This window comes from Propithecus coquereli, unplaced genomic scaffold (genome assembly GCF_000956105.1).
Source record: "Propithecus coquereli isolate 6110/MARCELLA unplaced genomic scaffold, Pcoq_1.0 Scaffold24, whole genome shotgun sequence".
In the NCBI taxonomy this organism is placed as follows: domain Eukaryota; kingdom Metazoa; phylum Chordata; class Mammalia; order Primates; family Indriidae; genus Propithecus; species Propithecus coquereli.
In genome coordinates this window covers 2,333,550-2,355,869 of record NW_012147952.1, presented here as the reverse complement: position 1 = coordinate 2,355,869, position 22,320 = coordinate 2,333,550, and the positions used below count along the sequence as shown (strand labels likewise).

Sequence of the window (22,320 nt, the reverse complement as noted above, 5' to 3'; positions counted from 1 at the left end):
TGAGAGTTTATGGGGGTCAAGTATGCCACCCTGTTATCAGCTTTTGACAGTGGTGCACTGTGTTTCTGTTTGAAGTGGAATTTGTGTATAGTTGCACAGCTTGACAATATTTTTTAATTCTGTCTGCTTGACAGCTCATCATGTCAAAGAAGACCAAGAGAATGCTGAAGGAAGAAAACAGATTTTTTAAGTGAGGATTGGAAACTGCAATATTATTTTGTTTCTGCTAAAGATAAGATGATTTGCTTGCTGTGTGATACTGCAATATCAACATTAAAGAAATTCAGTGCTTATCAGAGCCTATATTGCAGAAATTAAAAGATGAAAAGCAAAAGCAAAGACAATTCTTTCAAGCAGCAATAAGACCTGGAAATAACGCCACTGAAGCAACTTATAAAGTAACTTACATACTTGGGAAAAAGGGAAGCCATTAAGTGATGTAAAAGTTGTGAAAGAATGAATTGTCAAAGTTGTAGGATGCTTAGACCTCAATAATATTTCAAAGTACAAACAACTGCCTCTTTCAAGGAGAACCATAACTGATCAGCAGCATGAATTAGCCTCAACTGAACAAAACAACTTCATGCAATACTTCAAAAGGAAAATATATATTATTCAATTGTTTTGGATGAATTAACTGATGCTATTGACTCAGCACAGGTTTTATACTTCATTCGGGTCATAACAGAAGATGTTCTTTGCTAAGAAGAGTTACTCGCTTTGGGCACTCTTGCCAACAGAACATGGGGAATAGACATCTTCAACAACTTTCAAGATAAATGTCATGAAGTTAGACTGAATTTGGTAAATTTAGTGAGTGTATTTGCAGATGGTGCACCTTCCATGACAGGAAAACATGAGGGTTTATTGCACAGATTAAAAAAGTACTAACAGATCCAGATGCTCTCATTTCTTTTCATTGTATCTTGCATCAGCAAAATCTCTGTGCTAAAGGCACTATTTTAAGTGACACTTTGCAACGAGTTATAAGTATTGTTAACTACATTCCTGCAAATGCAACATGGCATCATCAGTTTCATAATATGCTGAAGTTGTACAATAGGTATTCAGTGTAGATTTGCCTTATCATTCTGAAGTGCATTGGCTATTGCAGGGACAGGTGTTAGTCAAAATTTTATCTCTGTGAGAACAGAGAGTTAAATTTTATGAATAACAGAATCAGCAAGGTAATTATTGAGAGATTTCTATGGGAATGCAGCATTTCTGTGTGATACCATGTGAAATAAAAATGACTTGAATATTTCTTTGCAAGGTAAAACTAAGTCTATATATGATATGTGGCAAAAAACTCAAACATTTGGAAAAAAAGCTATCATTTTTCAAAACACTTCTTCTTCAAAAGGAAATTTCAGATGAACATTTTTCCCAGTTAGCAAAGGTCATTGATGAGCAGGATGATATACGTGAATCATGTGAAGAATACACAGCTGTTATGGACCTATTAATTGGAGAATACAACGAAGGGTTCACTGACTGTGAGCATCATGACATCATACTCAAATTATTATAGCATTTCAATCTCCTAGTTGATATCACCAAGGAACCTAAAGAACTATAGATGGAATTGATTGAGTTCTCAGTTGATGACATTTTAAAGTCATTTGATGCTAAGAAAGATCCAACTGAAATATGGAAAAATGCAGTAGAGTACCCATACCTTCAGCAACGTGCCTGAAAAATGCTTTCTTGCTTTTCAATCACTTATTTCTGCGAATTTACATTCTCCTACCTAACCCAAATCAAGATGCCTTAAGGTCACAAATGACTGATACCCATCTGGAGGATCAACTGAAACCTCAGATCTCCATGCTGCAACCAAATATTCAAATGCTTTCCAACAAAAAGCAGATACAACAAAGTCATTAGAAGATCAGTTAACTTTAAAATTAACAAATAGTTTTAATTTTTTGAAATTATTAAGTACATGGTAGTTAGATTTTTACAAAATAATATACATTTTTAAGTATCTCTAATTGAAGTTTCTTGAATGTGGCCTTATTTGATTACAGCTAAATTAACACGGACTTCCAACATGAAAAGCTTCCCCACCCCTGGTATAAACAAACGAATTATCAATACTGGCAGTGAGGAGAAGAAAATGTTCTTTCAAGATTTTATGTAAGTGTAAAGTGGTATAATTTTGGGGGGGAGAGCAATTGCCATTGTCTGCCAAAACTATTAACAATGTGAATACCTATTATTTTAGCAATTTTAATTGTAGGAATTTATCCTAGTGAGAATATTGTAGATGTCAACAAAAGTTTGCGGCAGCATGCTAATAAGCACTCTCATTAGTAATATAAAAAGAAGCAATCCATATTTCTAATAAAGATGGATTAATCAAAATCAACATGGATATCCCTACTAGAGCATGGGCTGTGGAGCTCATGTGTCTGAGTTCCAACCCTGGCTCTGCTTTTTATTAGCTGAGTTACCCGGGTTAAGTTACTCAACTTCTCTGTGCCTCAATTTCTTTATCTGTAAAATGAGGATAATAATAGTACCTATGTCACAGAGATGTGCAAATTAAATAAGTTAACATGTGAAACGTCTCATCACAGTGCTAACTCATACTAAATTTTAGCTAATTTATTATTATTACCATGGATAATATGCAACCACAAAACATCATGTTTTAGAAAAATATTGATAAGATAAAATGTTTCCAATGCATTGTATAAAGAATTGATTACATAGGATGATGCCAGTTTTGCCCCTAAAAGGATAATGTATTCTTATAGTATATATGAATACAAATACTATAAGTACATATAAACCTTTATGTTAATGGTGATTACCTTTAGGTGGTGGGAGTATGTGTAAAATTTAGTTTCTTTAAATATATACTCTTTTGTCCAAATGATCTACAATAACCACGTATTGCTTTTGTAATGAGAAAAAAAGATAATTAATATTTAATTAAAATAAAAATCTATGACCCAGGAAGGTTAGCAAATTGGCCAAGGTAATGTATTTAGTCAGTGGTGGGAGAAGAGAAGGGAAACGGGCAACATTTATTGAGTACCTCTGATGTATGAGGCTACGCGGAGTGCTCAGGACACACACTCTATTTCATTACTTCTCCATAATAGCCCTCCGAGGAGGCACAGAGGTTTTGAATGTGAAGTTCATGTGAGACAGCTCAGGGATTCCTAGTTCAATCCTTTCCTACTTGTGTGACCTTAGGCCTATTAATCTTGCTGTCTTGGGTCCTCTCCTATAAATAGGGGATAGAACCATTTTTTCGCCACAGGGCTAGTGTGAGGATTAAATGAGATAATACATACAAAGCTCTTCATCTGTCTTAGTGTGCCTGGTATCATGTCAATGCTCACCCTAAAAAAAGTTATTTTATGTATATGCCTCCTTTTCTAGATCAGTAAATTAATACGAAGAAAGTTCAAGAATCTTATCCAAGGTCATTTAGCTAGTAAATGGAGCCAAGAACCACACTCCTATTTGTCTGCTTCCAGACCACTTACATTTCATTCCACGCTTCTCTTTGCATAAATTTTATCTAGTAGAAAGACTAGTAAAGAGGGAAATAGGCAGTCAACAAAGGCTTAAAGTGAAATTCCGAGAAGTAAAGTGTTATTAAGAATGGGGAATATATATGGGACTTGCAAACGGTTGATATTCAAGTAAAATTTAGCAAAATTCTAATAATTAACAGATTTGTATATTTTACATTGTCCCAATGGGACAGCAGACTGTGATAGAGAGGTCAGCCTGTCTTGTTTGTGTGGGACTATTTCTGCCTGAATTTATAATTTTTTTAGTGTCCCATGTATATTGTGTACCAGCTGTTTTATTGCCAACAGATCAGCAAGACAAGGAGGAATTAAAATTTTGTGGTTCCATTATACTTGCCTATGTATACAAAATTCTAACCTCTCAGAAGAAACAAAGATGTCAAGTGTAGAAGCATAAAGATCATTGAACTATGCCTGTTTTAACTATCAGTCTGCCACTAACTTAACTTTGTCACCATTTATTTCTCAGGGCCCTCCAGGGAGGCACAGAGGTTATGAGTTCCCATACCTTTAAAATGAGGTGGATTGAACTGGAAAGTCTTAAAGATCCTTCTAACTCCAAATTTCTGGAATTCTAAGTGGTACATTCTTCATTTTGTATACTGGTTGAATAACAAAGCCTCAGCAGGAGTGTTTTGGCAATGATTTTTCTCAAATTAAGTGTTAAGGCAATTCATTTATTCATTCATCAGTTCATTCGACAAACATTTTTTGTTGCCTGTCTGCCATTAGCCAAGCATTAGGGATAGAGAAGTGAATAGAACAGAAAAGTTTTCTGTTCTCATGGAGCTTATGTTCTATTGTGGTAGGTTGATGTTAAACAAATAAATAAGTACAGAATGTAACGTCAAGTAGTGACGAGGGCCCTGGAGAGATACAAAGCAGGACGAGAGGTGGAGTCACAGAGCAGTGAGTGGTTCTATCTGAGCTGGGATGTCAGGGAAAGCTCCTTGGAGGAGATGATGTTTGAGCTGAGACCTAATTAAGTGAAGGGGTGGCCATGAGCATATCTCAGGGGAAAATGTTCCAGGCAAAAAACATAAAGACCTTGGGTGGAAGCGTGATTGGTGCATTCAAGGGAGGCAAGGAGTTGAGTTAGCTAGAGTGGAGTGAGGGAGGGGAGAGTGGATTCTGGCCAGATCATTGAGGCCTTGGGAATAGCTTAAGATATCTTTGTAAGTGTGATTGAGGCCAGGGAAAGGTTTCGGGTAGAGCGCAAGATCAGATCTGTATTTTACAAGATCATTTTGGTTGCCTTTGGGAAACAGATCAGGGGTGGGCTGGATGCCAGAGAGGAAGCTGGAAGGCCAGTTAAGAAGCCACCACCATGGTCTGGACAAGAGGTGAGAGCAGCTCTACAAACAATGAGGTTAAAGGGGTTGAATGGGTGACACATCGTGAAGGTGGAGAGGCCATGACTTACTGTAGGAGTGATTGTGGAATGTGAGACAAACAAGGGGCTTTAAGGCTGCCTTCAGTGTTGTTGGTCTGGGCAAGTGCGTGAAGTGCCGTTTACTGAGATGGGGTAATACTGCTGGGGCTATGTGAGTAATGAGCACTGTTTGAGGGGCAAAACTGCCAGTTCAATTCTGGCCCTGTTATTTGTTTTTTTTAGAGATGGGGTCTGGCTTTGTGGCCCAGGCTGGAGAGCATTGCTGCGATCACAGCTCACTGCAGCCTCTAACTCCTGGGCTCAAGCAATTCTCCTGCCTCAGCCTCCTGAGTAGCTGGGACTACAGTAAGCCACTGTGCCCAGATTGGCTGTGTTAACTCTGAGATGCCCAGTAGGCGTCTATAGACAGTGAGTGAGGCTGGAGTTCGTGGGATTGGTCAGTAAGGCAGAGTCAGGCAATAGATTTTTTTTTTTATGCTACAGAACTAATGCCCTCTGATATCAGTAACCTACTGAAACAATTGCTTCAGGGTGTGATCACAAACATTTAGTTTCAGATGTGTGTTACAGATTGAAGGATGTAAGGAAGCTGTGTTTCTGTATTTGTAAAACAGGAAAGAAGCATTTGTCCCCTGAGAGTCACCATGAATGAGTAGGAGGCAAACACATCCTATTTAAGGTACACTATACTATCTCGAGTAAATTACCTAGGTATAATTCCATGAGTCCTCAAAAATCAGCGGGATGAAAAGTCATGTGTGTTTTGGGATGATTCAGAGCATGATTTAGGGCAATGACATGGCAGCTTTATATTATGGTCTTTTATGTAGAAAGTACAAGACGGGTTTTAGAAGCAGGAATTTTGCACTTTGATATCCTCCGATGTTTAAGATTGTCTTCTAGCACCCATTTTCTTTCTTTCTTTTTTTTTTCTAGCACCTATTTTCACACATACCAAATGACAAAACTGCAGTTTCGATTCCTAAACAGAGCCCCATACCAGTATTTGACTGCAGATCTATAAAAAGATTTGGATTCCCACGAATAAATGATCAAAGTTGAAACTTCTACTGGAAATCCCCTACTGTTCTATTAATATGATGAAATCCAATGAGTGGATATCTCATTGGGGTCATAACCTCAATGTTTACACATCAACAGGCAAACAATGTCATTACAGGTTTACGTTTACAGAGTAAAAACACAATACCTAACTTTCAATACTCCCGTTTTGCACTTATTTCAAGTAGTTGAATGATATTGACTCCCTGCATCTTGGCAGCCAGTTATGTTTGGTAGTGTTGGGATATTTTTCTTTGAGAAACCTGATACTTATTGTCAGATGACATGCAGGTTATGATTAATCATCATCTACTACTAAAAGTTTTTGAAAGGATATCTTCAGGAAGTTCTTTGAATAGACTGTGCTATTTGGATTTTGCAATGGAGGTGCCACTTAAGCTCAAATATCACTAAGCAAAGGACACCTATGGATGGAAATTCATTCCAGGTATTATCTGGGGAAATTGAAAATTACCTGGTTCACCTGGCTCTCTTAATCTTTTTCAAAACACAATTTCTTATTTTTGGAACTAAGAAATGGATACAGTTTAGGAACTTGGCTAATCCTTAGGATAAACACTGAGGTGTGAAAATGGACTTTTCGTTTTGTGAAGAATGAAATGATAGTGCTTTAAAGGAGTGAATTTGAGTAAATACAAGCCATAAATAAATACCTGACACTCATTATAATTTTGAAAATCCTACTTGCTGCCATGTGCAGATCTATTATATCTATCTATCTTTTTAGTGAAACTATTAACCAAATACGTCACATTTAATTGTGCATCTAACTCCCATCTTTATAAGACTCTTGACAATATTTGCCCTCATTGGCACTAGATAAAGGGCAGTTTTTAGAACTTTCTAATTTCATATTTGCTTTCTGTATTACCGTTTATGAACCCTACAAAGTGTGCTGCTGTTCTTATCTGTGCTTAAAAGGAAAGAAATACTGTTCCAGGGAGGCTTGTAGAAGATAGTGCAATAAATTACTTCCAGAGACAAGATTAGAATTCATGGTAACTAACTCCTGAAGCTGCAGTTCAGACTGTGAAACACTTTGTCTTATAACAAATCCTAAAGCTATGAGGAAAAATCCTCTTTTGGACTTACTTTCTTTTCATTATCAATTACTTTCCTACAGTCATGAACTTTTTGAATAAGACATGCTCTGTTTCAAGAAGAACAAAAACAAGGCTTATTGAAAACATGTGATGATACAACCTAGGAATCCTTTATAAAGAAGCTGGAGACAGCCTAGTGGAGTTCAATATCATTCAGAAGCTGGACATTTTCCCATTAACTAAATATGGAAAAGTATCAAGAAAACATAATTCAAAACCAGTTTCAGATGTGCACATTTTGACATTATGACCAGTAAATACTCCAGAAAACCACAGAAACTTGATAAGAGATGGATTCTTAGGTCACATGATGGCAAATGTCCTAAGGATTAGCTACAGTACTTTGATCTCCAAATTCCAAGCACAGATTTGGAGTCTGTGGTAGGGGCTAAAATCAAATATTTAAAACATTTTGCAAAAGGCAGAAATAAAAAGACTGAGTAAAAGGCAGTACGGGAGTGGACAAGGCTCCTGTAAAAAAGCCTACAATCAGAAGCATGCAAAAATCAGCATTTTATTAAAAAATATAATCACATTCACATGACCAAATTGAAGTACAGAGTTGAAGAAATTAGACAAAAAAGTAGGCAAAAGTTATTCTTTTGAAAACTTATGATAACTGAGGTAAAAGGTGCTATTTTTTACCTTGCATTTTTTGGATAATTGCCATAATTTTTTTCTTCATTTGTTCATGTTGAACATGTCAATTTTACGTTGTGTGTGTAGGGGCTACAATGGTGGCAAGGGTGGTGGTGATGAAGTTCCTCGTGGGAATGTTTACCAGCTTGCAATTTTTTGAATTTTTTATTTATTCAATACACATTCATTGTGGCCAGAAACTTCTGGGATCTAAGTATATAACAGCAAAGGGCACGGATGAGGCATGGATGGTGTAGACAATAGAGATGCCTTCTGTCCACAGCAGGCTGAATAAACTATTTGCATAGAAGACACTGAATCTAGAAATTAGTCATAGGTGATGAATGTTATAACGGGAGAAATATAAAGAGCACAGTTTCAGGGACAGTTAACTTAGTTAAGGGGCCATGGAAGCCCTCTTGGGAGAAATGTACGTTAAGCCATAATTAACAACCAGTCTAAAACGAAGCTTCAAAACCCCTCTAATTAGCCCAACATCCTTTTAGGTACCATATACACAATTCCTGAAATTATTTATTATATCTAAAAGTTCTAGACTCAAAAAGTACCTGGATTGTTTCTTATCCCTTTCCTTCCCATTTTAAAATAAAATTTATTCTTATTTATAATACAGATTCTCAAATTCTAGGAATATATTGATGAAGATATTTTGAGAAAAAATAATCAACGCAAATATACAAAGAGGTCCGAATAGATATTTTTTCTGATTGTATTTCTCTATTGTAGAACTGAACAGAGATTACACTGAATGCATTTTAATGATTTGGTTTACTACCACTAATAGTTACGAAGTATTGATTACATGCCAGGCACTAAGCTAAGTGCTTCACACGCATCATCTCATTTTATCTTCTTAAACAATCCTTTGAAAAGGTACAACTAAAATTCTAAGTTTAAAATTAAGAAGATTTACTTGATATCTTGTGATATAGGAAAACAATTAAAAGAAAAAATTGAGGAAATATATAGAGGGCAAATTAAGGTACATCACAAAACGTCTTTTAGAATAGGGCTTTAAGAGATTAAAAATGCTATTCTGTGTTACTTCAGCCTAGAACTGAGGGCATTCACACGAAACCCCCATGGTAAGTTATCTTTGGCATTGTCCCTCTTTGCAATGACAAAAGTGCCTAGAGTGTGAGATTCTGCACAACCTTACATCACATGAACCAATCAACCCACCCCAATATTGCCATGCAAAAATAATGATAATAGTCAATATTTAAACTGTGTTTATCCTGTGCCAGGTAATAGTTCTTTTTATTTAGTTTTGAATAGTTAATACATTTAGAGGGTCTAAACAGCAAAATGATATAAAGATGTAATTGATGAGAAATCTTGCTTTTATCCCTGCTTCCATTCATTTTGTTCCCAATCACCATCTTTGCGTAAACTTATTGTTCTTTTCTCACTTTTTTATCCTTCCATTTTTTAAAATATAAATATAAGCAATATGAATATATATTCTTTCTTACACAAAAAGTAGTAAAAAGTGTGTGGTAAAATTGCAGATTTTTGCCAATCTGATAAGTTATCATTTGCATTTCTTTTTTATGAGTGAGACTGAGTATGTTTAAGAGGCTTGTATATATTTCTTATTCTGTGACCTGTCTGTTCATATACATGTCCCATCTTTTATATTCCATTGGGTTGTTGGATTTTTCTTGATTTCTAGAGCTCCTTATATTTTAAGGTGATTAGCTCTTTGTCTCTGATAGAGTTGTAAATATTTTTTAACATTTGTCTTTTGACTCTGTTCGTTGTTTTGTGTATTATATAATATTCTTTGATTTTATGCAGCCCGATTATCAATATTTTCTTTTATGATTCCTGTGCTTTTAGTTGTAGTTAGAAAGTCCTTCCTGGTTCCAGGGTTAGAGAGAATTTACCCATTTCTGCTTCCCAGTATTTTATGGTCTTAATTTAAATCTCTGCATTATTTGGCATCTATGTTGGAATACGGTAAGATAGGTATGGGTTCAACTTTATCTATTTCCAAATAAGTGATTAGTTGTTCCAACATTGCTTATAACCGGAGTGAGGATGAAGTTGAAATTCATGAATTTGGCCATGTGGGATTGTTACTAACTTTTGAGAAAATGATCTTTTGTCGGTTATGATGGAAGACTCACTCGGAGACATTAAAGAGGGTTTTGGAGGAAAAGCAGAGTCTTAGAGAATAGTTTTAAGAATAGGGGGATTTTTGAGAGGTGTTATATTAAGAAAAACAAATGATCTCTTTTTAGTCACATTAGAACCATGAATATTGGACCCAACTCGCTATAAAGTACCGTTGGGCCTGGGTGGCAATTTAAAACATTTTATTCCATTGGAGTAGTGCTTTGATACACTAACTAATGCGATTATGTGTATCCTTTAGCAGGCAAGAATAATTACTATTGGTCTCAGTAAAGTTTGCTTGAATAAAGACTTTTTACAAAGTAAAGTTATATTTAAGTAATGGTCCTTCAGGAATTTGTACAGTATTGGCTGTTTACATTAATTGGTCTCTTAACACCTCATCTACATAAACATTAAATTTACATTTATTTATCAGAGCATGAAGGACTGCTTCTTAATGGGCTATATTTTCATTTGCTTCTTGACCCAAGTGGTGAAATATGAATTTCAGCAACTTCTGCTTATTAAAATAATTTTCATAGAAAAATAAAAAACAGCAGAAACATATATTTTCTATGAAAATAAAAATGTCATTTAAGTCAGCATAGATCCAATCCACTTCCATGAAACATTCTAGGCATTGCTATATTTTAAAAGGAATGGCCATACTCTGAAAAACAATTTGGCAGTTTCTGACAAAGGTAAACAAACACTTACCATATGACCCAGTAATCCCACTCTTAGGTATTTACCCTAGAGAAATAAAAACTTATGTTCATTCAAAAACCTGTACAGGAATTGACATAGCAGCTTTATTTGTAATAGCCCAAATCTAGAAACAACTCAAATGACCTTTCACAGGTAAATGGATAAATAGATAAGCAAATTGTGGCATATCCATATTATGGGATAGTATTCAGCAATAAAAAGGAATGAACTAGTGATGCATGTGAAAACTTGGATGGATCTCAATAGCATCATACTGGGCTGGGCGTAGTGGCTCACACCTGTAATCCTAGCACTCTGGGAGGCTAAGGCGGGAGGATCGCTTGAGCTCAGGAGTTTGAGACTAACCTGAGCAAGAGTGAGACCCCGTCTCTACTAAAAACAGAAAAAGATAGAAAAAATTATCCAGGTGTGGTGGCACATGCCTGTAATCCCAGCTACGCAGAAGGCTGAGACAGGAAGATTCCTTGAGCCCAGGAGTTTGAGGTTTCAGTGAGCTATGATGATGCCACCGCACTCTAGCTGGGGTGACACAGTGTCATAAAAAAAAAAAAAAAAAAAAAGCGCATCGTGCTGAGTGGAAAAAAGCCAATTTCAAAAGACTACTATTATGATTTCATTTATATAGCATTCTAAAAATAACAAAATTATAATGATAGAGAACAGATTAGTACTTCCCAGGGGTTAGGACTGGGGGGAAGAAATACCTATAAAGCGATAACGCAAAGCATAGCATCCCAAGTTTGTTTAGGGTAATAGAAAAATTCTGTACCTTGATTGTGATGGTGGTTAAATGCATCTGTACACGTGACCAAGTTTCATAGTAGTATATATAAAAAATTTGAGTGCATGTAAAAACCGATAAAATCTAAATAAGGTCTGTAGTTTAGTTAACAGTATGTATTCATATCAGCTTCCTGGTTTTGACTATTGCATTATGCTTAGGTAAGATGTTATTGGGGGAGGCTGGGTGAAGGGTACATACAAACATGGGAACTCTGTGCTATTTATTCACTTCTAAGTAAGTCTAAAATTATTTCAAAATAGAAAGCTGGAAAAAAACTTAGGAAGATGGCTATTGGAAGAAAGAATTGCATCATTTATCATACTGACATCCATTTTATTTTAGACTTTAGATAATATCTCATGGTGGGGAGGGTTTGGGAGTAGGAAGCAGACCTCATCACATGTTCACATGGTTTATTTAATTTGTTCCTGTGCTGCACGTGAATGGTGCAGAGAGATAATGGGGTGTCATGGAAAGAATTCGAGACGATGTGAGCAAACTCCACCCCACGTTTGGTTTATATGCTGTGTGACCCTTGACAAGAGTGTTAATCTAAATTTCAGTTTTTAAATATATAAAATGGGGGTTATAATCTCTTCCAACTTTAGTAAGATTGTATGGAGGTTATATCAGGTCATAAATATGACTTACAATTTTTGTTTTTGAGACAGGGTCTCGCTGTGTCACCCACGCTAGAGTGCAGTGGTGTCATGACAGCTCACTGCAACCTCAAACTCCTGGGCTCAAGTGATCCTCCTGCCTCAGCCTCCTGAGTAGCTGGGACTACAGGTGTGCACTACCATGCTTTGCTAATGACTTACAGTTTAATCCATGGAATTTTATTCCTGTTGATATAACACCAGGAAGCCCAACTCCTGACCTCCTGTTATTCTCAGCTTCAAGGGAAGATTTCTTACTTACATATAGAGTTCTTCAACTATTGCCTTTTCTTTAATGTGTATTTAGGAAACAGACAATGGATGGACTAACATGCACATAGCCATGGTGAATTAGAGGAAAAGTAATCAAAAGCCAAATAATGAAGCAAAATAATACTCATCTTTTATTTCAGGGAAGACTGAGTTGAGCATTTAACTCAATGTACTACTTTCTTTTAATCCAGAAGGGATGAGGGGTGAAATTCCATACTTTTCCTCCCATGATGTGTGTTTTTTTTTAAAAATCAGGTTTATTTATGACCAAAAAAGATGGTTCCGCAGGATTTGCAAATGAAACCTTTACTTAAGTTTCAAAGTGAGCAAAATAAAGAAGCCTTTGCCAATTCTGGCCAGTGGAATTAGTATCATCTCTTTCTTGTCATCAGACACCATCTAGAACATGCTGAAAATCTGGATCCTGAAAAGAAAGTTGCTTATTTATGTAACATGGTCTCCTATCAGTCTGTTAATAAATTCATTTTTCCTGCTCCCTCATTATTCTTCCATGTGTAGATTAAACGGATTATACTGTAATTAAGTTTGACTCTGACAAGAGGCAGTGATTTAGAGCAATGAGCTATGGGGAGGCCAGCATGCTATTCCTAGCTTCACTGTTGACTTACGGGCTGAGGACAAAATACCCCCACTTCACGGTGCCTCAATTTTTCCGTCTATAGAGTGAGATAAACAATGTCTCAGAGGGACGTAGTACTGCTTTATTAGCTCTATATTCTAATTGAGCTCCAAATTTCTTTACAGAAAGGTGCTCTTTGAAGAATTAAAGATGTATTTATATTGTTGTTGTGGCTCTTAATAGAAATGAAGCTTTAAAATCTAATTTTAAAAGCCTCCTACTGCACAGTGCATTATCCACGTTCTTAAATACTGCAATCAGCTGTGCACTGAGTCGCTCTGTGGTATTTATTAAAAACTGAAAAACAAAAAGGCACTGCAAAGACATACTGTAGAACATTTTCAAAGCCATGAGCAGCCGTTTAACTGCAGGACTTCCACTGAAGTTAATGGGACTCACACTGGCAAATTCTAAGCACCACTTTGAAAATTTACCCCATAGCGACAGTTTAATGCTTCTTATAGATCATAAGCTTTCAGATAACATCTCAAGGGAAAAATGGACAATTTTTCAAAAGAAATAAACAATCTTTAATGAAATAATTCTGTATTGTAATCATCATAACTAAGAGTATGGAACAGAGTCCTTTGGTAAGAAGGCTCTTAGGAATTGCTTACTGGTGATAGTTATCAATGAGCTATAAAAAAGTTTCCATTGCATTCTATTATAATTCCAGTTGCTCATAGATCATAACACATTTTCTTTTTAAATTTGAAATTTCATGTTTCTAAGGGCAAAAATATAGAAAGTCAGAGGATTGTTTCCTTATGAAGTTATGTTTATATTTTTCAGAATGGATAATAATTTGTATATTACTCATATGAAGTTTACACAGGTATAGATGACCGAAAAACCCAAGGCCATACTTTTTGTTGTCGTGGCTTACATGGCTCTCAGGGTGTAACCTCTGCCTATTTCCCCTACCACTTCCTACTATTCTCCCCACTGCTCATTGAGCTCCAGCCACAGTATCTTATGTCTTCTTGTTCAAACCAAGCTCATCAGGTCTCAAGAATCTTTGCAATTGCTACTCGCTGGCCTGGAAAGATCTGTGCTTAACTCTTCTCATGGCTTGCTCCCTTTTAATACTCAGATCAACTCAAGTGTCTAATACTTAGAAAGACTTTCTCAGACCACCCAATCTAAGGTAGCCCCCCACTTTCTCTGTTTTATTTTCTTCATTATGTTATCTCTAGCTGATATTACCTTGTTTTCAAAAAAAATAAATTAGAGCATTACTTTTCTCTGTCCACTGGAATATTAGCTCTACAAGAAGGAAGACTTTGTTCATTTGGTGCAATATAGCCCCCCAGCATCCAGAGCAACGCTTGGACATGGTAGAAATTGTGCAAGTGTTTGTTGAACAACTCAAACATCAGCTCAAAATCTGGTGGGCATGGTGGTGATCTTTTGCTCCTTTGTCTCATGCAATCGGTCAAGATATTCTATAGCCTTCTTTCCATGGCTACTTCAATTTCCATCACCTTTGCTCTGTATTACCATAATTAGTGTTCCTCCTTTCCATTTTGCCCTACTTTAAGGGCACAGGAGACTGTATTCCTACAGGCGGGGACCATGTTTTATTCATCTTTGTATCCTTTGCACCTAAAATTGTGTTTGGCACATAAGCAGTACTCTGTCAATGAATTTTCTTACATAACGTGATAGTACAGAATATTAGAAAAATATATCATAGTGTTCTACTAAAGTTTACGGAAGGAGTGGGAAATAATCTTTAGTTATTCATTTTCCTCTAAAGGCATTCTCTAAATGGTCAAATCATATCAGCTGATCTGATAAGTTTGTGTATCAGGTCAACAATTACCTAAACAGTTATCTAAATTACCAAGAATGTATTAATGTTAACAAATACATGAAGGCATTCCTGGGAGTAACATTACTTATCCTGAAGATGTCTCCAATTTAAAAATACCCAGGGAACCTCATGAAAACATTCCTTAAGAGCGCATGCAATTTGATACAAGGCAAATAAGCCTTTTGGACCCCAATTTCCCCTTCAGGTTAGAGAGCAGTAATAGGTAATCTGATGTAGTTGATATAATTAAGGCTGATACTGCAATTAATGGTGTTCTGTAAAGTCTGGCCTCTCATTCAAAGATCTTGAATTACTAATGATAAACATGAAAGTATCATGTTCTCTGTTTATAAGTTGATGACAATAGACATGGTCCAATTAAATTTAATTTTAAAAGGCTAATAAACAATAAGCATAATTTTCACAGTTGGGTAGGTATATTTTTCTATAGTGAAATCATGAGAAATAAACCCTGGTTTTTTCATCTATCATTTTTCTAACTTTGGGCGAGTTTCTTAAGTCTCGTCTTATTTCCTCATCTATAAAATAGGATATTGTAGTACTTATGTAGGATTAAATAAGACAATATTTACAAAGTGCTTAGAGCAGTGCCTAGCATATAGTAGTTCCCAATAAATATCAGCTCTTATTAACTAAAGGGATTGAAATGGTTTTAATTGTCCTCAGATGGCCCAGTTAATCCAATGGAAGGAATATGTGCTGAAGGAGTGTGGACACTTAGAAGGAAAGAGAAGTCCCAGAAGAGTATATGACCGCTGGGAAATAACCTGAGAGAATATAATTTCTATTCAGGGAGAAAAGAGATTGGAAGATATAAAAAAATGATGCCATACAAGATCAGGTCTCTTAGAACAAAAGAGGGAGAAGGCAGAGAAGAAGAAAAATGATGTCTTAAATCAGTTTAGAAGCCAGTGGCAGTTTTGGGAGTTTGTGATCTAAATTTTAAACACACTAGCGGTTTAAGTTGCCTTTTAATAAGATGAACTCACAGATATATTAGAGCAGCCTCAGCCATATGATTTTAATAAACGCTTCAATTTTGTTTTAGCCATGTAACAAGCTGGTTGTATTTTCTAATAAAAATACACTTGTTGGCATTTTCCTGAGGAACTTTTATCTCATTTCAAAGACATGTAAGCTCAGTTCACGGGGGAAACATCTGTGCTGTGGTTTGCCTCTTTTGTCCTCTTGTGGAAATGTTACACTGAAGGGAAACCATTAAAATAGCAATAAGAAATCAACTTACATTTAGCATCAAATACAGATCCAAGATTAATAACAGGCTGGTATTTTCTGCTTCACTGAGAGTCACTGCAAGACTGAAAAATATGGCCGTGTTATATGTGTCTTTAGAAAGAGTTACCGAGGAATCTAAAAAAGCCAATGTTAGAAGTAATTTGTTGGCTTCCTGACACATCAAGCTCATTATTGTGATCTGAATATCAGCCTTTGGTGCTATTTGCAACTTTTCGGTAGGTCATTAATGAAGTCCAGAAAAAAGAGTGATTATGAAATCAGTCTTTGAGGTTATTCACACATTCTTAATGCTGATGTTATTGGGTGAGTAATTTGTGTTTGAATGTACAGAAATCATAAAGCAGCCAGCCTTGATAAATGGAGGACAGCTTGGGTAGTCATCCCAAAATATACCCGACCTTCCAAATGCAAGGATTATTGACCACAGCTGTAGACATGTTCTTATGACAGTCTTAGGCGAGTGATATAAATTGGACACATAGGTATGAGGAAAAATTTTATGTTCTAGGTAAGATTTTACCAATTTTCCAAGAAAACTCTCAAAATCAAGCAGCGAAAAATCAATACACAGTGTTCATGATAGAAAGTATCTAAATAAAAAAATTAAATAGATTCTTTTCTTCCCCTTAGGTTATATTTGTTTAAAATATGTTTTCCAAACACAAGTATACAATGATTTTATGATTTCTCACAGAACTAGTAGTCCTACTCTTTGATCCAGCAATCACACTACTGGGCATTTACCCAAAGGAAAAGAGTCATTTTATCAAAAGGACACCTGCACTTGAATGTTTATTGCAGCACAATTCACAATTGCAAAGATACGGAATCAACCCAAGTGCACATCAGTTCACGAGTGGATTAGCAAAACGTGGTATACGTATACCATGGAATATTACTCAGCCATAAAAAGGATGAATTAATGCCTTTTGCAGCAATTTGGAAGGAACTGGGGACCATTATCCTAAGCGAAGTATCTCAAGAACGGAAAAATGAACATCACATGTACTCTCTAATAAAATGGATCTTAAATCAGTGAATTTTTGATATGCTCCTGGTTCTGGCTAGAGTGCAGGAGTAAAGGGGAGCAGTTCAGAAAGAAAGGTGCTAAAGCCTTTGGCAATTAGCCCATGAGTTCTCCTTCAATAGGGCCTCTGTCAGTAGGAATCAACATGAGGCTTGCTAGCTGACCACTGCAGCAGCCTCAGTCTGTTTCCAATTGGAAAGAATAACACTGGTTATTTTTATTTATGGAAAGCATTTCCCACATTGATGGCACAACAAGGCTACCACAATCTTTTCTATGTTCTTTTCTTGAATGCTTAAGACTTGTAAAAACATTTGGGAATGTATTTGGCATGTTCAGAATAATCAAATATTACAAATATATGGAGTCTTGAGAGGTTTTAGCTACATTTCCACTCAGAACAGTTATCGTGGACAGATGAGAAATGCTATTCTTGTTTTCATTTTTTTTCGCAGCAAATTAGGTTGAACAGAGAACTACAGGGTTTACTTTACCATTTTAACAGTGACATCAAGTATTTTTACGGACCTGTTAAACAGGCCTACAAATAGTCTCAATAGTCATTTGGTACAGTCTGCTATCTTCAGGCAGGTGATGTTTGATTCCTCTGTGAAGGTTAAATTATACTGATACTTATCATACTGATAAGCCACATTTGAACATGTTTCATTATTACATCAATTCAGCTGGAGCACGGATCAGACATGCACATTTAATAAAAGACTGAAAAAATGCGTAGTTATTCTAATTGTAAGTACAAATCTAGTCTTTGTTCTAATGAGGAGTCATCATATATTTATCCATGAAATTTTCTTCCAAAGCAATTAATTTACTAGAGGTAAAATATCCAAATGAAGAAAAGGCCTCAACAGTTAACAAAATTGTGATTATACCTAAACCATGTCATGCTAAATTTGTAAGGCCACTATTGATACGTACAAAGGCAAGTAACATTACAGATAACATAACATAATGCCATTTTTAGAACCACATGTTATATCAAGACGTCCAAGGATCTGAGACAGAAAGAGAAAGTTTAAAGGACTAAGATGTGCTGATGTATCCATAGTTGAAAACAACTATCAAAAGGCAGCAGGCATCTGGGAAAGATCTCTCTTTTTAGCTTGGAGGCCAGAGTTATGTTGGCATTGCCTCCGGAATTGGAACAAAACCAATTTTTAATTGGTTTTAAAATCTGAAATGAAACATTCCTGCAGTCATCCATGAACCGACCTTATCCTGTAGAAGTTGAGTGAATTTTGGCCAACCATCTGCCTTATGAATTGTTTTGTTTGGGCCCCTTATGGGACAGAAAGTACTTGTGCACTAGTTTCATATCGAGTTACAGTCCTTCATAATGTTGCTTGAGCAGAGAATTCAGACAGAGAAAAAAGTCTCCAGAGAAAAATTAAATGCCTTTATCAATATACCTTGGGTCTAGAAGAACCTGCAAGGCTGGGAGTTACCATCTACTTTCCTGTACACCTTAGTGTAACAGTTTCAAAAAAGAAGTAAAGCCTATTCTTGGAGAAGACAGACAGCTGGACAAATAGATTGCATTAGTGAAGGCCAACCAAGGTATTGTAAGATTGATTTAACTTAGAATTTTATTAGACTCACTATTGTAACACCAGTGTCTTACACACACAGCCAAATTTCCATTAATTCTGGTTGAACGAATGGAGACTTTTTGAAGTGTGCATATTGTGAAACAAACATAGAATAAAGGATTCTTCTTAACAGTGCCCATGGATGGGGAGATGCTTTCCTCCTCAAATCCACCTTGCCCCCACCACAGAGAAACAGGAATAAGGGAGGAAACAGATTACTCAACAATTCCTGACTCCTAAAACAAAATGGAAAATCCACTGTAGAAGAAGAAGATCATCTAAAGTACCTTGTAAATTTAAAAACCCACTTTCTCGGCTTGGAAATAAGCAAAATAAGTAAGCTTCATCAAGAATTTCCAGTATTTGGGTCTGAATGACTGTCTAAGAAGTGAGAAGGACATAAGGGCAAGAAAACCAAATTTAGCTGTCAAATAATAATAATTAATAATAACAGCTTTTATAGAGAGAATTTTCAATTTTGCGAGAATACTTGATATTACTGGGAGAGGGCAGAGATTAACTCCAGAATGCCCATTGGCATCTTCATTAAGAAGTATAATTTCAAGCTGGAACCCATATGAATGGAGTCCCTCGGACACCATAGCAGCTAGGGAGGTATGTGCTATTTATTTGGGGATTGTAGAGTGGGGTTGGGAGACTCATATTTCAGAGTGTAGAACATATTAGGCCTAAAGTTATCAATGCATTACGTAAACCATATTCTTAATAATTCCTGAAGCATGTGCATCGCTGGGACTAACACATTGCCATCAATTCCAGCTGATCAAGAGCATGACCTGGTGTTATGCTGTAGAGCAAAAAGGGTCTTTTATATTTACTGAAATCAATGCTTCCCCAAATCAGGGCAACAGAGGTGAACCATATATTTCAGTGTAATTTAACTGATAGAACTGGGTGTTTTAGAGTCAGATCACCTGGCTCAAATCCCAGCTCTATTGGTTACTACCTGTATGACTTTTAGCAACTTACTTTGCCTCTCTTTGCCTCAGTTTCTTCATCTGTAAAATAGGGATAATAAAATATCTACCTCATAGCGTTGTGGTGAGGATTAAATGAGTCAACATTTTTAAACCCCAAGAGTGCCTGGTCCGTGGTAAATACTCCATGGATGTTACCTTTTAATATTAATGAAATGTTGCAATACAAGAGACAGAATGTGTGGTGTCACCAATCCAGGTATCTGAGACTTTGATATTCACCTATAACACAGAAGGGCTTTCGGGCAAACCTCAATCTTCCTTGCCATCCTCTGTACCGACAACAGCAACCCGCAGACCAGATTCGAATGATGAACTCCAAACCAAAGACGACAATCATCACGAACTCCTAAAATATCAGATAAGACGTGTCAGAGAGAAGCATTATGGAGGAAACTGCAGCAAGAAGCTCTATGAATATTTTTGGACATTTAGGCATTTTATCTAGAACATCTAGTTGTTAACATCTGAAGTTAAGAACAACTCTTCTCCAAATCAAACTAAACCTGGAAAACATCCGAACCTCATGTTGATTCTCTAGGAATCATGGAATGCTATTCCTTTTGAAGTCACTAACACTTTGCAAATTTAGGAGTCAGTTTCAATACTAAATGCGCAGGCTGCATAATGGATCTGTCCCATCCGGAATTTATAGCGTTACTGACTTTAGCTACATGTGCAGTATCTGAAATGAAATAGCATGGATCCTGAAATATAATGGCAAGTTTTACAGAAAACAGAGCTTCATTTTTGTTGCAAGAAGTGACATAATCCCTAAACCTTCAAGAGTTGTTCTCAGAGAGAAAGAAATAAATATTTAGAAATACACTAAGTTCTTTTGTTACAGTGTCAAAATCTTCTTATAAAAGAGTAAGTTTAAGTAGCATTACTGTGTGTGGCACATATATCGTTTGCCAGAGATGAGACCCTGAATCCTCCAGATCCAAAGCTTGTTAATTAGTATGCTGCCCTTTGGCGAGAGCTGCTAGAAAACAATACCTGCTCCAGCAAAATGACTTTGCGATTGTTTAGGAAGAGTTGTGAGTTAACCCTGGGGAAAGGCCAGCTAAAGTGGCTCATTAAACAGTCAGTCACAGAACGAAAAACGCTGTGAAGGTTAAATTATACTGATACTTATCATACTGATAAGCCACATTTGAACATGTTTCATTATTACATCAATTCAGCTGGAGCACGGATCAGACATGCACATTTAATAAAAGACTGAAAAAATGCGTAGTTATTCTAATTGTAAGTACAAATCTAGTCTTTGTTCTAATGAGGAGTCATCATATATTTATCCATGAAATTTTCTTCCAAAGCAATTAATTTACTAGAGGTAAAATATCCAAATGAAGAAAAGGCCTCAACAGTTAACAAAATTGTGATTATACCTAAACCATGTCATGCTAAATTTGTAAGGCCACTATTGATACGTACAAAGGCAAGTAACATTACAGATAACATAACATAATGCCATTTTTAGAACCACATGTTATATCAAGACGTCCAAGGATCTGAGACAGAAAGAGAAAGTTTAAAGGACTAAGATGTGCTGATGTATCCATAGTTGAAAACAACTATCAAAAGGCAGCAGGCATCTGGGAAAGATCTCTCTTTTTAGCTTGGAGGCCAGAGTTATGTTGGCATTGCCTCCGGAATTGGAACAAAACCAATTTTTAATTGGTTTTAAAATCTGAAATGAAACATTCCTGCAGTCATCCATGAACCGACCTTATCCTGTAGAAGTTGAGTGAATTTTGGCCAACCATCTGCCTTATGAATTGTTTTGTTTGGGCCCCTTATGGGACAGAAAGTACTTGTGCACTAGTTTCATATCGAGTTACAGTCCTTCATAATGTTGCTTGAGCAGAGAATTCAGACAGAGAAAAAAGTCTCCAGAGAAAAATTAAATGCCTTTATCAATATACCTTGGGTCTAGAAGAACCTGCAAGGCTGGGAGTTACCATCTACTTTCCTGTACACCTTAGTGTAACAGTTTCAAAAAAGAAGTAAAGCCTATTCTTGGAGAAGACAGACAGCTGGACAAATAGATTGCATTAGTGAAGGCCAACCAAGGTATTGTAAGATTGATTTAACTTAGAATTTTATTAGACTCACTATTGTAACACCAGTGTCTTACACACACAGCCAAATTTCCATTAATTCTGGTTGAACGAATGGAGACTTTTTGAAGTGTGCATATTGTGAAACAAACATAGAATAAAGGATTCTTCTTAACAGTGCCCATGGATGGGGAGATGCTTTCCTCCTCAAATCCACCTTGCCCCCACCACAGAGAAACAGGAATAAGGGAGGAAACAGATTACTCAACAATTCCTGACTCCTAAAACAAAATGGAAAATCCACTGTAGAAGAAGAAGATCATCTAAAGTACCTTGTAAATTTAAAAACCCACTTTCTCGGCTTGGAAATAAGCAAAATAAGTAAGCTTCATCAAGAATTTCCAGTATTTGGGTCTGAATGACTGTCTAAGAAGTGAGAAGGACATAAGGGCAAGAAAACCAAATTTAGCTGTCAAATAATAATAATTAATAATAACAGCTTTTATAGAGAGAATTTTCAATTTTG

The 22,320-nt window shown here is 36.2% G+C and overlaps 1 protein-coding gene across 5 annotated transcripts in view; it reads right to left on the bottom strand.

Annotated features, from left to right (window-relative positions):
- Positions 1–22,320, bottom strand: part of KCNQ5 (potassium channel, voltage gated KQT-like subfamily Q, member 5) — a 639,257-nt gene that overhangs the window by 118,223 nt on the left and 498,714 nt on the right. For all 5 annotated transcript variants that reach the window (XM_012646057.1, XM_012646059.1, XM_012646061.1 and 2 more), the window contains exon 3: positions 19,951–20,077. In XM_012646057.1, coding sequence (XP_012501511.1) covers positions 19,951–20,077 — 127 coding nt within the window. The remainder of the gene's footprint in view (positions 1–19,950; positions 20,078–22,320) is intronic.